The sequence below is a fragment of the Bactrocera latifrons genome, unplaced genomic scaffold (genome assembly GCF_001853355.1).
Source record: "Bactrocera latifrons isolate USDA-ARS-PBARC rearing strain unplaced genomic scaffold, ASM185335v1 scaffold_0, whole genome shotgun sequence".
In the NCBI taxonomy this organism is placed as follows: domain Eukaryota; kingdom Metazoa; phylum Arthropoda; class Insecta; order Diptera; family Tephritidae; genus Bactrocera; species Bactrocera latifrons.
In genome coordinates, this window is record NW_017534406.1 from 4,953,873 (window position 1) to 4,970,470 (window position 16,598).

Below are 16,598 nucleotides of genomic sequence, written 5' to 3' on the forward strand. Positions count from 1 at the left end.
AAAAATTAGCGCGATCTGTACCAGTGTATTTACAGCAGCTGTTTATGTCAGTCGATCTCGGCTTTCGCGCTTTCTCTTTTCATGTCCCCAATTAAAGCCCAATTCAAGAACATACGACGATTATGGCGGTCAAACGGCTACAGTTATTGCGTTAATTTGATCTTGTTAGGATAATTGATTTATTCGCAAAATTCAATGCTTGAGAACGGCATGTGAAGACTGATTTGGGTCTTCCTCATTTATGACGACCGTAAATTAGACGTAACGCTCTTAAAGATCAGCCCACTGACTCCGAATTTCGGCAGCAAATTTTAATAATTTCGACTCGTTGTTTGATCGTTTCTTTTCATCATGAGATGGAAAATTTTACTAAAGAGATATGTTAAAATAACGGGAAAGAATATAACGTCGTTTGCTATCCCTATCGATGTAGTTTTATAACGTTCCTATTGAAAACCATTTTATATTATTTGCAGTGTTGGGAATAATTTGACTTTCACAATGTATGTATAGTACAACACATTGCAAAATACATACAATGCAATTGAAGTAGATATATAAACATGCAATTTTATATTACTTTGGCATACTTTTATACTTCCAGTTAATTTTTCACTGTCAATCAAATAAATTCTTCTTTTAAAAACTTTCAACGCGAAAAATCCATAAAACAATTTCCCATCAGTAGTTATATATGCATGTCTGTATATAGTTAGTTGCCCTTCATATGTACAGTTCACTAAGTTGATAGGGCAGGGCGAGTTATGCATAAAATATTTACTTAGAAAATGAATAAAAAGCGCATATCAGCCGCTACTGCTCGCCACGCTTGCATTTTTATCACTTTGCGCTTCAGCTATTCACTGCACACTTTCCGCAATCACTTTGAACTTTAGAGCTTGCAAAAACACTCACTATTTTTAACAAATTTTTTCCGTTGCACTTTTTTTGCGAATTTCTCCTTTCGGACCGTTGTTTGCCCGTTATACTTTATTGCGCGCTTATTATACTCATTGCCTTGTGTTCAACTTGTTTTTCATTAGTTGCGATTATGTTTTTTACGCTATGGCTGCTTATAAATTTGATTGCAACTTAACATGTGTGGCTGTGTGTGGATGCGGCGCATGCGCAGAAGTGTCTGTTTTATAAGGATTAGTTCTATAAGCCTGTGTTGCATATTTGCTGAGAAGGCAAAACATAAAATTAAAATGTGGCTGCATTTAATTGGTGTAACTTGTTTGAATTGACAAAATTTATTAGTTTTTTATAAAAAGTTCGATAAATAAATAAAGATTATTTTTATATTTTTTTACGCTTTTAGTAAATCGTCTGCTGAAAATTAGAGTCTTTTTTTCATCAGAACAGCTTTTTTCTCTTTTCTTATTGTACTTTCTTTCATCTAAATGAAGGCGCTATTGCTTGACCTAAAAAGCGCATATTTTCCACATTGAAGTGCTTCCCTCCATGTAATAGTTTTACAACACAAAACTAACTTCTTTGTACTAAATAAAAATGATGAAAGAAGCCTTCAATGAAAAAATAATACAAGGGAAAAACTTGTAATTAACTGCACTTGCTGAAATAGATAAGAAAGCCGAGTGTAGAAAGCAAATAAATAAGTATAAATGTATGTGTGCTAAAATTTTGTAGAGCAAGAGTACTTTTGAAAAGATGTTTGTTGGTGGGTAATATAAAAGTATTAGTTATGCAAGCCACTTAAGTGTGCTTCTGAACTGAAACTGAACCAAATATAAGCGCCAAATTTAAAAAGACAGATTGTTATTCAGCACGTTGCTTAAAAATGTAAGAATATTTCTTTTTTGCCTTTTTCAAATATACAGTGTGCCCTAAAAATTACCGAACTTTTAGGTTATTAAATTCAATTTGTTTTATTCAATCGACAAAACTTATCTTAACAAAATGTTGTCTTTCGAAAGATCACTGCACTATTACTAGTGCATGGAACAACTCGAGTCATTAGAGACATCTTTGAAGAAAAAGATATTGCTCTGTTTGCCACGGCGGATTCTTAAACAAAATTAAGATGCTTTTAACAAAAGAATCCTACAATATCTTAAAGTCGTACCTTTCGGTCCGTTTTTTTTTTTTTCGAATTAAATATGGAGATATTTACTGTGGTTTAAAAAAAAATATAAAAGCTGGTGTTCCTCAGGTTAGTGTTTTAGGACCCAACCTTTATCTGCTCTTCACGTGCGATCTACCACACGCTGATCATTGTATTACAGCAACATTTGTAGATGATACTGCGGCCCTGTAAGTCGGCAAAACACAAAAAAATGCAAAATATTCAAAAAATAATAATTTGATAGGACAGCTAAATGGCTAATAAAATTAAATGAAACTAAATCAGTATATATTGTTCTGACACACAGGTAAATCAGATGTATGGCTCTGTACTCAAATAGTGTGCAAATAACACGTCACAATACTGGGCAATATCTAGGCAAGACCCTGAACAGAAAACTTAGATTGCAATAAAAACTCAGAAACACGTATTGACTTTGACTAATCCACCCTCCCCTCCCAACATAACTTCTTGTTTATAAGCAGGCGCTTACACCAATTTAGACTTATCGATACAACTTTGGGGCTGCTTAAGCCCTAGCACTGTCGCTCAAATTGAGCGATTCCAAAAGAAATTTTTAAGATGCGCCTTGCTATGTTCGTCAATATTGAACGCGATCTCGTAATTGACTTAGTTGCCGGATCAATCAACAAATGTACAATGTCTGATGTGGAAAGACTTTCTGACAATGTGAGCACTAAAGCCTCAGCTCTCAAGGCTCAAAGTAATAGAAAGAAAGGTTTAAATTCAAAACCCGTACCATCATACAAATGTCCGTTTAATGCCGCTTTCAGTTCTCGATATAGAAAATAGTCACATCGTGATAAATCAAATAAATACGGAGGATGGTTTTTCAGATAAATCTGTTTGTCAATAAAATTATTTTCACATTTTTGGTTTTCATATATTTCATATACGATAAAACACGCACATACCTTCCTTTATCCCAAATTTTAGTTAAAATTCTCCAAATAGTATCTATCAACATCTTCGTTGTAAAATCTGCATACATATCGATAATTAGGTAGATTTATCCAGAGATTCTTTTACTAGCATTTGAACAACATGGTCGTTGGTCGTCATTAAAATCTACACTACGTTTTTAAGTCGATATAGATTAAATACAATAATTCGCTGGCGTAAATAGGTATCTGATTTTCGATTTCCCAAACTCCAACAACCATTATTGTTCTTCTCCAATTTGTGAGGGCGTTTCATTTTGCCATCATGAGTCACCAAGCGCTAGAGAGTTTCGAAATGAACGTCTTGTATTAGCTATTCAAATGGACTGCTAGCAATGAAAAGGAACTGTGGGAAATTACACACATTATGTGAAAGTAGCTTGTAGTTGAGCTATTTGAATTTAATTTATTTTGGAAATTTGCCATTAAACGATCTACATTACTAAATGTATGCTAAGATGTATTAAACAAAACTTGATAACACTGAAAAAAGCGGTTGAAGCACTCTATCGAAGTATCCGTATAGTTTCTTATGTAGAATTCAACTCGCTTTGTTATTGCTTTCACTTATAAATTTTTTGACAAGAAAGCAGCGCTCAAGGATAGTCATTAGATTAATGGCGAATGGAAGATGACTTACGTCACTTCGTTAGACGGTGGCGAAAGTTTATAGATCTTATTTTTTATGAAAACCACACAGTAGAACACCATACATCCTAATCTGCTTGAACTTATATAAGGGAACTTACTGATCCAATCAAATTAAATTATCGTTATAAAAGTCATTCCATTTCAGAAGTAAAGAAAAATTTACCGTAGAAATTAATAATCAATGAACAATAACCCTCCCTTTTTAGAGCGAATTCGCTGAAATCGATCATATTAAGACCATATCATATTAAGGCCAGACAAACTCGATGACAATTAGTTTAAAAGCAGTGCTCCATCTCTTTTAGCATATTCAGAGTAACATCTGGTCTCTAAATCTCACACTCCTTTAAAAACTTTAAATTATTTCATAGCATACCATCAACTTTTTGGTCCACTTATTCAAACTCTGGAAGTCTCTTGTTTTACAAGACCGAATGCAAAGGTGAATTCTATAAGAAAGTGTATCCTAGTGCATCAAGTATATTAGTATTATTATATACATGTGATCAAAGAATTCGACAAAATTTTTGAAAAATTACGGATAGCAACAAAACAAAACGAAAATCGTGTAAATCGGTCCAGAACGTGCTGCAGAATTTTCTCTTTTTTTTCCAACTATAGTTACGTAAAAAATTCTTACATATACGCAAGTAATTGCAGAATCATCTGAGATAAACTTTTCGGAAGCAGTTTAAATACATTCAATAAATATTAAAGAAAGAATATTATAGGTGCAGCCTGAGTTAAGTATTTTAACGTTTGCTGTGAGTTTCAGTTTCCTTAAAGTCTCACATTAAAGTGTTTTCAAAGCATATCGCAAAAAACACGCAATCAAAAACAAAAGCAAATACCCAGATTTAACCTGCCACTATTTATTCACTTTCCACAACACATAGAGCACCCAAAGGCTACGTCTTAAGAACTGAAGGATACTTCACATTTGCCGTTAGGCGTCTTTAGCGCGCTTGATATATGCATTCATATACACATACATCCATTAATACATACATACATACACCATGTACATAAAACATTAAGGGCGAAACCTAAAAACGGTAAAAGTCTAATACAATAGAATCAGTGAAGCATAAATAATGTGGGATGAAGTCTGAAGAACACACATGACAATTGTTGATTTTCTTTCTTAAACCCTTCGATATGAAGATCAAATGTGTAAAAGTTAGAAAACAGAAGAGTTTAATCAAAAAAAAAAAAAAGTATACATCTAAGCGAAGAAGCAAATAAAGCGTACAACGCAAATGACAACTGAAAGAACACACTTTTTATGCATCTGCACTTAGTGCTATACATACATACATGTGTATATACTCATTTACGCAAGCGCCAGCATTTGACAGCAAGTTGGCATACCACTTTAAGACTTGCCACCACACCGTCACACAAAGTACTGCGCTAAGACACGCAAAGACTAAAAGACTATTGACATTGTAAGCCTTTGAGACGCACTGACGCGACAAACACTCGGCCAATATACCGCAAGCACATACACATTCGTAAAAGAAATTTGTGAAAATGAAAATAAAAATATAAACTCAAGTTGAACAAGTTAAAAATTAAACGCGTGTGCGCTTTTAGGCGTATCTCTTAAACCACCGAAAGGCACACACTCGCAGCCTACAGCCGCACACGCCAGAAAAAACCCAAGTTTTTAATTTAACTTTATACTTGAATGCAGTTTAACTCTTTATTATATAGTTGTCTTTCTTTCTCGTTTTTTTGCAGATTCGGAATTGGAGGAATTTGAGACGCCCGCACGCTATCGTCCCGATTCCTTAAGTGCCCTCAGTCGTACAACGCGCTTCACGGAGGATGAAATCAAACGAATTTATCGCGGTTTTAAGGCTGAGTGTCCGACGGGTGTCGTCAAAGAGGACACATTCAAACTTATCTACTCGCAGTTTTTCCCGCAGGGAGGTTCGTGCGGTACAGTATACTTTGTTCGCTAACACTTTGCCTTGCTATTAACTAGAAGATAGCTTTTGCTTGCTCTTTTCGTTTGTACATGTCTCTTTTGGTGTTGACCCTTTCATCAGTTAATTTGTAAATACAACCTGCTTCGTAATATTAGTGTAGATGCTAACCACTGGAGTAAAACGTATATATATTTATTATACAAAGTGTTGGATATGAGTAAATTAGATAGATTGTGGCTAATATCATCAGAGCTATCAGTGGGAGGATATCTTAGAATGACTTAGATGAACTAATTTTGCGAGCTCTGTCTGTGCGTCCGTCTATGACGGGTTGAAGTTGATTAGTATTCAACTTGTATAGTGAAGGTTTTAAAGTTCCACTTTCTGTAAAATTAAGTTTTTAATTACTTAATTGATTTTAAGGCGCCAAGCGAACTCATTTCGGGAAGTTCGACTGTAATCCGTTTTCACACCAAATACTGACTACATGCATTTTGTAAGTATTTCACAAACCAATTCATACAATTGGGTTATATCCTGATATAAGCTCTGTTTAATAGTATCCACACATCTAGTTAACTATATACTTATTACAAAGAAAATGTTATCTCTTCTAACACAGACCATTCTTTTTCAAATCCCAGATACCAAGTTTGAAAACCTTCGTGCATATGATTAACTTTTAAGCGAAAACAACTATAACTCAATATCTGTGATATCGTGATGAAACTCAGTGGACATCCTTTACTGTTAATTATATGCCCTAGTGAAATGGAAGTGTTGATTTCGTACTGCTCTTGATTCCTATATATCAATTATAATACAATCAACTGTAACGTTTTTCAAATATCCGATTTGACTTTATACCATATATTCAGCGATACACCATAGATTAGTGGCATAAATCAGTCCATCTGTAATCCCAGACCAATATTGTACATATCGATTTTTGTTATCCAGCAATCCTTTAAATAAAATTGGTTTAAAACATGTTCTCATACATAACACATCTGATCAAATTTGAAGCAGACTTTCAAAAAGAAATATATTTTCACCTTCAAACCTGGCTCCCAAATCAAAACACACGTATGATTTAACTTTTCACACAAATATTTTAATTCTCGGATGGAATAGCCTTCAGTGTCTTCAAGAAATTTAGGTTATCCGGTTTCGGTTCATTTTTGGAATTACATTCGGTAGATTGTTGGACAATTTCTTTTGTACAAGTCCATTTTGAATTTGAACGCGGTTGTTTGTCTTGCCTCAAAATCTCAGCATAGTCTTGTCAGAAATATCAATTCCTTGTGGACTCGCAGTGCGGACGGATGTCGGACACACAGTACGCAGATTTTTTAAATCGACCTCGAACCCAAGCAACGTAGAAACGGTAATCAATTGGAACCAAATAACACTTGCAAAGCATGTATTGTTTGGGCCGCTAATCAACGCATTATTTTGGGTATTATGAGACTAATATTGATACGCTTTATACCAAAAAAGTTAACGAAAATGTGTTTACCAATTTGGGCCACTTTTGATACAAGAAGTAAATGGCAATCAAACTCAGCTAAGGAAGAGTCCTATTTCTGAGGTACCCAATATAGTAATCTCTGACTTTCCCGTTGACTTTATACTATTTTAGTGGATGAAATGGGTGACACTTCAATAGCCACAAAGTGGCTGAACTCTGGATATGAATGAAATGTGTACAAATTGGTCTAACTGCCATACCGCTAACATATACATACACATCGTCATCTAAAATGCAGAGTAACGTAGCATCAAAATTATCGAAATTGGCTTTTTTATTCCTTACGATTCAATACATCATATTACATACATTACACTGTCAGATTATATCAATATATAATATAACCATTTTTTAACTAAAACTCAAATTCTATTTCAATGTGAATGGTTTCCATTATATCTTTTTTTCGCCTGTCAACTTATGAAAAGTGCTGTGACGTTGTTTTGCATCTTAGTTGATGATACATTCCACTGCTTTGTTAGACCCTTTCCTATGAATTCAATAGCGTTCTGCTATATTTCGATACCAAATGTCTAAGTAAAATTAGGCGAAAGTATCTAAATAAACTTTTTGGGATCCAGTAGTTAAAAGTGTGTATGTGTATATTTCCACACCAATATTTGATAAATATTTTGATTTGAGTCAGAATAAGTAAAAAACAGAGTTAAGATATGCAATTCGTTTTCAACATTTGTTAAGCTAAGCTTCCTCAACTGCTTACAAAAGATTACTTATAGCTCGTTAAATTTTCTTACTTGTTTCATAAACTTCAACTAAATTCAACTAAATCCAATGAAATTTCCATTTATCTGACTAAGAAATGTTGCGAGAAACCACAAATTAAATCACCGACTGGTCGAATCAAATAATCTCATGTCTGCAACAAGACTGTAGAAGCAAAGTCAACAGTAGTCTCTTCATAGTAGCAGCTTTGGCAAATAAGAAACCGAATAGAATTAAGAAAGTTGAGAGCAAAGCCAAAGCTTAGAAGAAGCCAAAGTCAAAGTTGTGCAGTGATAGTAGAATTGCATTTATATGTATGCATACATTTAGTTAAATTATCAGCATGCTGCAACTAGCAGATTCGGGTTTATGTTAACTTAATGTATGTAGTGCAATTTCGAAATGCAAAACCTCGAAAGGAGACACGTTAGAGCAGATTAAATAAAATCTTATATAATAAAATGTGAGCTCTCATATCTTTAAATCTATTTATAATGCTAATTTTTAAAGTTGAAGTTTCATACAACTTTGCTAAGAGGATTTACGTTTTCTATGACTTAACCTTAAAAAGCTACAGTATAATCGCCTAGAGCTAAAATTTAAAACCTCTACAACGATTTCTTTACACGTCTTTTTTATTATTTGACTTTATACCGCATAGATTATAACAGAAAGCAAGCGGGATTCATAATTAAATTTCCAGTAACATAAAATTTTTAGACAATGTATTTTACTAAGTAAGTACGACTGTCACTAATTAATAAACCAAAATTAGCGAGACCTATCGATCAGTTTGTTGACAGCAGCTGCTTAATTCGATACACCTCGTACAGCGTTGCGTTTTTTACAATGGATAAAATTATCGAACAAACAATTTCTCTCAAATTTGGTATTTCTAACCAAATTTCGTGCGCGGAGTTGTTGCGAATATTGGAAGGGACTTACATTGTTTTATCAAAGTGACAAGCCTACAAGTAGTAAAAAGCCTTCAAACGCAGTCGAGAGATCGTTGAAGATATGACTCGTTCTGGTCGACCTTCGACCTCTTCAACTGATGAAAATATTTAAAAAATAAAGGATACACTGCTTGAGACAATTTGAATAAATTTGGTGGATATTTTGGATATGAAACGCGTTCTTGCCCGACTCGGATAAAGGAAAATTATTTTTCCAAAAGAGAACCGTAAACAGGTCTCTTCCATCACACATTCATGGAAAGCATTATAACTGCCGATGCGGCGTTTGTTATGAGTTTGACATGCAACCAAGTCACCAGCTATCGAATAAAGCAAAAAACCGAGCCGATACCAAAAAAACACGTCAAAGCCGCTCAAAAATCGGGGTGATGTTCCTTGGTTTGTCGATATTCGTATTGTAATGGATCACGAATTTGTTCCGGAATAGCAGACGGTCAATAAGGTGTTCAATGTGGCCGTATTGAGGCATTTTTCGTGGAAAACGGCCGAAATTGTGGAAGAACAATTCATGGATTTTACATGAAGATAATGCACCATCGCCTCTATTGGGACCGAATTTTAAATCAAAAGCGCAATGAAGAACACCGTTCAACCACCATATTCATCAAATTTGACTCCGTGTAATTTTTCCTTGATCCCCAATCGCTAGGTGAAACCCGTTTTCAGTCGATGGAAGAGGTAACACAACATTCGCTAAAGTAGCTGAAAGTCAAAAAGTGCTTATGAAAATTGCTTCGATTAATGGAAAAAACGTTGGCAATTCCGTAGTGTATCACATAGGCGAATATCTAAATATTTTGCATTTTATTTACAATTTCCGGATACTTTTTCAAACTTTCTCAACTGTGTTAACGTAAACCTGACTTCGCGTTTATGAAATCAAAATTGGTGCAAACGGTCAACACTAACTCTAATATCCGTATATGCAGTGTAATCGATTTCAAAATCCGGCTCGAATTTAAACGTTTATAAAGATCCATAACCGATATGCCTACCTTAAGACAAGTGGACTTATTTTCCAGGCTTTATTGACCAAATACGTACTGCATATTGATCCAATCGATACAGACATTGCCTTACGTTTGAATATACATAATTACTTACAGCCTTTGGAACAAATTTATACCATAAGTATCCCTCAATAATGGAATGTAAAGTGGTCACCATGTGATTCTAACAAATAATTCTTTTATTAACACTCTAATTTTAATAAAAAGTTAATTTTTTGTAATTCTTCAGAATACACTAACTGAACAAATAAACATTAAAATACATTCATGCTATGATATTACGAGGTGATTAGTTATAGTCATTCATAGTTAGCAGCGAAGAATGATTGCTTTGCTAAGGCAGAGATTTTTTTTATTTGCAGAATAGAAAATACGGAGATTATATTAGTTGAATACACAATTTTCTGCTTTAAACAACGAATACATGAGTTTTAAAAACATTTTTTTTTTTTAGAAAAATACACAGTTAAACTTCCATATCAAATGTACTGAGTACACCACGTCGTATGAGCAATATGAATGTAATGTTAACATCACTCGTGCGAATATCATTCATATTGCTCATACAACGTGGTGTACTATTAGGATTCGGTATGTACATTTGATGCGCAACTTTAAATACAAGTGAAGCTTCAAGTCAATACTTTGTGCAATAAATTATGGGATATATTTTTTAGAGCGGAAAATTTTGTTTTCAAATATGACAGTTTCGAAGATGTGTGTTAGTTTTTGAGATAAAAAATGTATTGAGAAATTTCAAAAAGTTCCATAAAAAAATATATAGGAGAAGTAAAATGGTTTAGGCAGGATTTAAATTAAAAATAAAGAGCTTTTGGATGTCGGTGGATTTTGTTAACAACGCTAAAAACAGAACAAGTCGACAGCTGATAGTTCAGGCTTAGTTAAAATGGAGCGTTATACGGTAGAACAACAAGTCTTCATTATTGAACTTCATCAACTGTGAGGATTAATTGGATTAGTGGCAAATTTAAATATTGCGGTAATTTTGGGGCACCTTGTATATGTATACAGTAAATCCATACTAGAAAGGAAACTAAGATAGTGCAAAAAATGCTGCTGCCCCCAACAGAAATGGAGGAAAATTTACTAATGTCTTGCCTTGCTGGCTTTCGATTACAGCAATATTAATCCAAACATAAATTATGAAGCTGTAGCACTTTTCGTCTGCTAACACACATATAGCATAGATTGCATGTAACCCAATCGTATATCAAGGCATTTATAAATGTATCTATGTACTCTAAGTGTGTGTATTACATTTAAATACATATCTATATGAGTACTTAAGCACTTTTCTTTCATTGCTTTGTATAGACAATTACAAGCCTCTGCGCCCAAATGTAGGCTACGCAATAAATTATATTTAAAATAAGTGATGATGTGCATGACGTTTGAATTTTTACCAAACCTTTAGCGTTTGCCGTACAGATGCCTGGCTTTGCTTTAATGGGCGCTTTTATACAGAATTTCATTTTCATTTCATTGCCTTCGGCTGGCAACAGGCGCTCGAAATGCTGCGCGTTGATGAGAACCATTGCCAAGTGGAAGTAAGTAAGCACGTTGAGGTCAAAGCTTATTTGTTCACTGACACACACACACACACACACATAGAGCGTGCAAGCGTACGCACATATGTGTGTACCAACGTTTGTATTTGTTTGTTGGTTTAGGTAAAAATACCTCGAACATGCTGAACAAGAAAATAATGTTATCAAACAAGCAAACAACACGCGCAATGCGGCCAGCGGGCCAACGTGCACTTGTGTGTGTGGGCGAGTAAGTGTAAATGGTTGTATGAACACGTATTCAATAAGTCGGCAGCTAGCGAAATATGTTGCCTACTTAGGAAGCTTAACGCATGTGCGTACAAATATTTACGCGCCAATGTATGACAGCATGGCAGGGTGGGAGCCGAAAAAAGTCGTCGCATCAACAAGAGAAATCTGGCGCTTTTATTAAAAAATGGTTTTAAAGACATGTATATATATAAACATACATGGGCATGCGGTACACATACTATACACTTTATAAAGACCCACGTGCTATTATTAAATTATAGCTTCAATAGTACACCTAACTCAACCCCTGTTCAATATAGGATAACATTTGTGAGATTGTTTTCTTTTATGGTGATCAAAACCATTACATATTTTTTTAAATTTCAACAATGACCAAAATTAATAAAAAATAAGTTACCACACGCACCTAAAGTAGCTGTAACTGTAAAATGTTGAGAAAGCCACCGATCTGCTAACAGATTTGTGTGAAAAGCTTTATCATGCTAAAAATCCAAATCAAAAATTTTATTTTATTTAACGTAGAATCGAAAGGATTTTGTAGGCCACTACTCTGTAGAGAACTTAAGACATAGCCTCGTCCGCTACACAACACCTGATTTTTAAAGAAATGTTTTCTTTTTACTATTTTTAGAACCTAAAAACTGAACTGTAATGCATTATTCTTCTACTCAAGACGTTACCGAGAAATTCGATCAATAATAATAAGTACATATACCTAGGATTAAATTATTTAATTTTACCTATTTGAGATTAACCATTCAATCAGAATATTGACAGAAATTTCTTAGCCAAAAAACACACGCAACAAAACGCAATTAACTGAAAAAACCTTGATGCTACTATTGGCAATGGTTAACGTTTTTAATCTCGGTTAAACCTAAAACTTGTTTAGAATTTATCGATTTAAGATAGTTAACAAATTTATAACAGTATATTAAATATTTGATCAACTAAGTGTGAATTTTATAATAATTAGGTAGCGCTTAAGTTGAAAATTTCTAAAAACCCGATTTACTCTCCAGTTTAGTTCATATTTAGATTTTATATTTATCATAAAACAAATTTTGACCGCAATCTCCAATATAAGATATTGCTTTGAAAATACTTGACTGAGTGAGACACTGCTCACTACTTATTTAAATGGGTGGACTAATAGCCCAAAGCTGCCTGAATACACATTAAAGAATAGCTAAAACCCATCACTGATGCTTTTTTAATTCATTAAAGGGCATAAAAAGATCTTTGTTTTGATATCTATCAAACAGTTTTCATGGCATCTAATTCTACAGTGATCCGATGTAAACAAATTGTAAGGAGATTATAGCGCTGTCTTGGACAATAATCTCAACGAATTATATTAAAATATATTATCAAATAAAAAATATGTCCATAGTGAACTCGATTTTGATCGGTCAATTTTACTAGCGTCACATCCGAGATGGATGAGCAAGAGTGATAACGATACGTGCAGAAAGTGTATCTGAACATTCGGATATCTTCACAAACTTAGACTGCATACCCGATCATCTAGATCATGGAGACGTCGTACCGAACTTTGGCGGCGACGAGGGAGGTATGGGTGGGAAGAAAAAGTTGGAGGAGAGGGGCAGCGAGCTTCTTCACGGATGGGTCGAAGTTTGAGAGGAAGGTTGGTGGAGGGGTCTACTGTCGGGAGCTCTCTATCAACTCCTGTTTCAGACTTCCCGATTACTGTAGTGTATTCCAGGTTGAGGTCGCAGCCATCAAGGTAGAGCAGATTTGCTGCTACGGAGTGCATCCACCTTCAGACAAGTGTCCACAGACACCACACCGACAGTAGAGCGGCAATACCGGCCTTGAACTCATTCATAGTGCGTTCAGGGTTGGTCAAAGAATGTCTAACGCCGCTATCTCTAGCAGCTTGAGTTTTTATGATTAGACTGGTATGGGTGGCGGGTCACAGCGGAATTGCAGGTAATTGCAAAGCTGATGAGTTAGCGAGGAAAAGCACCCTAGAATCATTATCGGTAGAATGGGAACGGATCGGTGCTCCTGTATCGTCTTATGTTCAACTACTAGATAGATGGGCTAAGCGGATGCTAATCCAACGCTGGGCCAGCATCAGTACTTGTGTGGTTGCCGAAACCTTCTGGCCCAGGATAGATCGCAGGAGATCTAATGATCTTTTAGGCCTCAGTAAGGCTAACCTCTTATTATTAATGGGACTCTTAACAGGCCACTGTCCTATTGGCTTACATGAGGTAAGAATGGGTATCTTACCGGAAGCTGACTGTAGAAGCTGTTTGGAAGAGGATGCAGTAGAAACAAGCCAGCACTTTCTGCTTGATTGTCCCGGGTTTGGGAGATCAAGACTTATATACTTAGGGGCGCATACCTTTGGACATCCCACCGAACTGGTGGGTGTTTAAGTTAAGCCTCTTTGTAACTATATATTGGCTACAAAGCGCTTCGCCAATCTGTAAGTTCGAACACGAGAGTTTTTTTCTATGCTCTCACAAAGAACTACATTATTCGTCTACGTGTGATCTTTGATCAGCCATCTAACTTAACTTTAACCTATGGGTTTCCTCAGGTAAAAACAGCCATTTTTTTTATGTTTTCCTCATATAAAAAATTAAATATTTTTTAATTAAATATTATTTAATATTTTATTGTTACAAATATACACAACTAGCAAGGAAATTCTGATATTTTTGAAAAAAGATATTTAAAGTCGGCCATTGCACCGCCATTTCCGGTGACTCCTCGGAACAAAAATATGCGCCCGTCCTGGCAAGATAACTAATTTCAGGACCATTTAAAGTGAAAAATTAACTGTTTTAGTTAAAACTTTTACTTAGAATTTGGGCGAAGGAGAAAAACTGAAAATTGGATTTTTGGCAGACATTTTTTCTACCAATAGTTATAATCGAAAATCCTTCGTCCAAATCTTTAAAAATTTCTAAAAAAAAAGCGGTTTAGAAGTTCTCTAAAAATCTTGCCAACCGACTTCAAAAACATATTTAGTTATAAGAAAACCAAGTTTAAAGACGGAGCAAGGCGGTATGTCCGAAACTGTTGCTCGGATCAACTTGAAAATTGAGGAAAATATTCTAGAGGTACTGTAGACTTTAATAAGATAATAAATAAACCCATGTACCCCTTAAGAAAGCTGTTGTTTTAAGGGCTTTCTTTACATGGAACCATGTATGTCATTCAGTAAGAGTCAAGACCAAGTCTAAACTAAGAAATATGTGGAGAACAAATTGTTTTCTATACTTTGCATTTAAAAACAAGAACTGTCAGTGGGATGTCGACTTTTAGAATTAAAAAAAAAAAGAAAAAAAAACAATATTATCATTCCATTTACCATAAATTGTTTAAAAATGAAGAAAGTGGTCCAAACAGTCTTAAAAAGAAAATTATTATTATAATTTTTAAAAATTTATTCTAGTAACAGCTAAGCACAACTGTTGTCATCAAATTCATGAAAATATTAAATGTTTCCATATAAAACAACGCATTTGTGCTGAAAATTTCGCTTTGTATGAATTTTCTTGCTTAAATATGTAAGCACACACGCTGAAAAGCAGCCATAAATCACTTTGATGCAATTTCGTAAACAATGGAAAATGAAAGAGAAATAAATGCATAAAAACATATTCAGATAAAACACTTAATATGACACACATATACAGAAACACATAGATGACTAAAAGAAAAGCAAACTGCATAGCGAGGAGACAGGGAGGCAGGGAGAGCAGACTTAACGTCCATCAAGGCTGTTATGTAACCAAAAAAAAAAAAAAACAAATTGCAAGTAAAAACGAATGTGCGTACAACCTTAATTGACCTCCGTCTTCTTTTTTCTAACCGCACTGTGAATGATGTGTACGAGCAGATGTAGGTGGTTCTGCATAATAAAGTTAAGCAACGACATAGAGGACCCGCTATATATGTATGTACATATATGTGAATATGGCAGTGGGTGCTGGCTGTGGGGAGATTGCAGGCTGAAGGCAGCCAGCTTTCGACGGCATAATTTCAAAAGTAACTACATTTGAGTGCAAAAAATAAAAACTCGGCAAACAAACTCAATAAATCTGTAATGGCAGTGCAAGATATAGAAGCATAGAGAGAAAAAGTGAAAGCAAAAACGGCATGATGTTACACTTTTATTACAATTTCCAAAGGCGAAATGCAGCAATAGCAATGAGAAAAGTTGAAAAAAGTAAAAAACTGACAACTGAAATTTTTTACTCGCATTCAAATGCTGCAAGTTTTTGTTTCTAAATGGCTTTAGTTTATTTTGTAATTTCCTTGAGTTTTCTTATATAATATAAATGGTAGAGCATTAAAAAGCTAACTTTTCGAGCAGTGACAGTGACAGTGAAAGTGAAAGTGACAGTTGTGGATAGTTTCTGCTCTAAGCAAAGCAATTTAGCGCTGACTACTGGCAATGGGGAAAACTATAAACAAATGGTTACGTGTAAGCCAAAGACAACAATGTAATTACACTTAGCGTGTCGGTTTTTACAAAACATAAAATAATAACCATATAACCATTTCAATTAATCTGCACAGTTGACGAAGATAAAACACTTTTTTGGGCATATGTTTTTATGAAATTTTCGAACTGTGAAATATGGAAATAGTGTTCGGAAACGAAGACACCTTTTCTTGTCGTGTGACGCTCGATTGACTTAGCCTAATTTATTTATTTTTTTTATTTTTTATTTTTTTTTTTTTTAGGATTGTCAACACTCTAATATTATACATAAGTGGCAAACTTAGATATTCGGTTAAATTTAGGACACCTTTACATACAAGTATATCTAATTGATATTCTGTAAAATATTCTTGCAAGTGAAATTATGTTTGGAGATTTTTTCGGGGACTACTCGGTTAAAATTTTGGTTAATTTG

At 34.5% G+C, this 16,598-nt stretch overlaps 1 protein-coding gene across 1 annotated transcript in view; it reads left to right on the plus strand.

Moving 5' to 3' along the window:
- The window catches only part of LOC108977627, a 74,886-nt gene that overhangs the window by 36,960 nt on the left and 21,328 nt on the right, over positions 1–16,598 (plus strand). Inside the window, 1 exon segment of the mRNA XM_018947437.1 lies at positions 5,443–5,634. Within this exon segment, the coding sequence (XP_018802982.1) occupies positions 5,443–5,634 (192 nt within the window).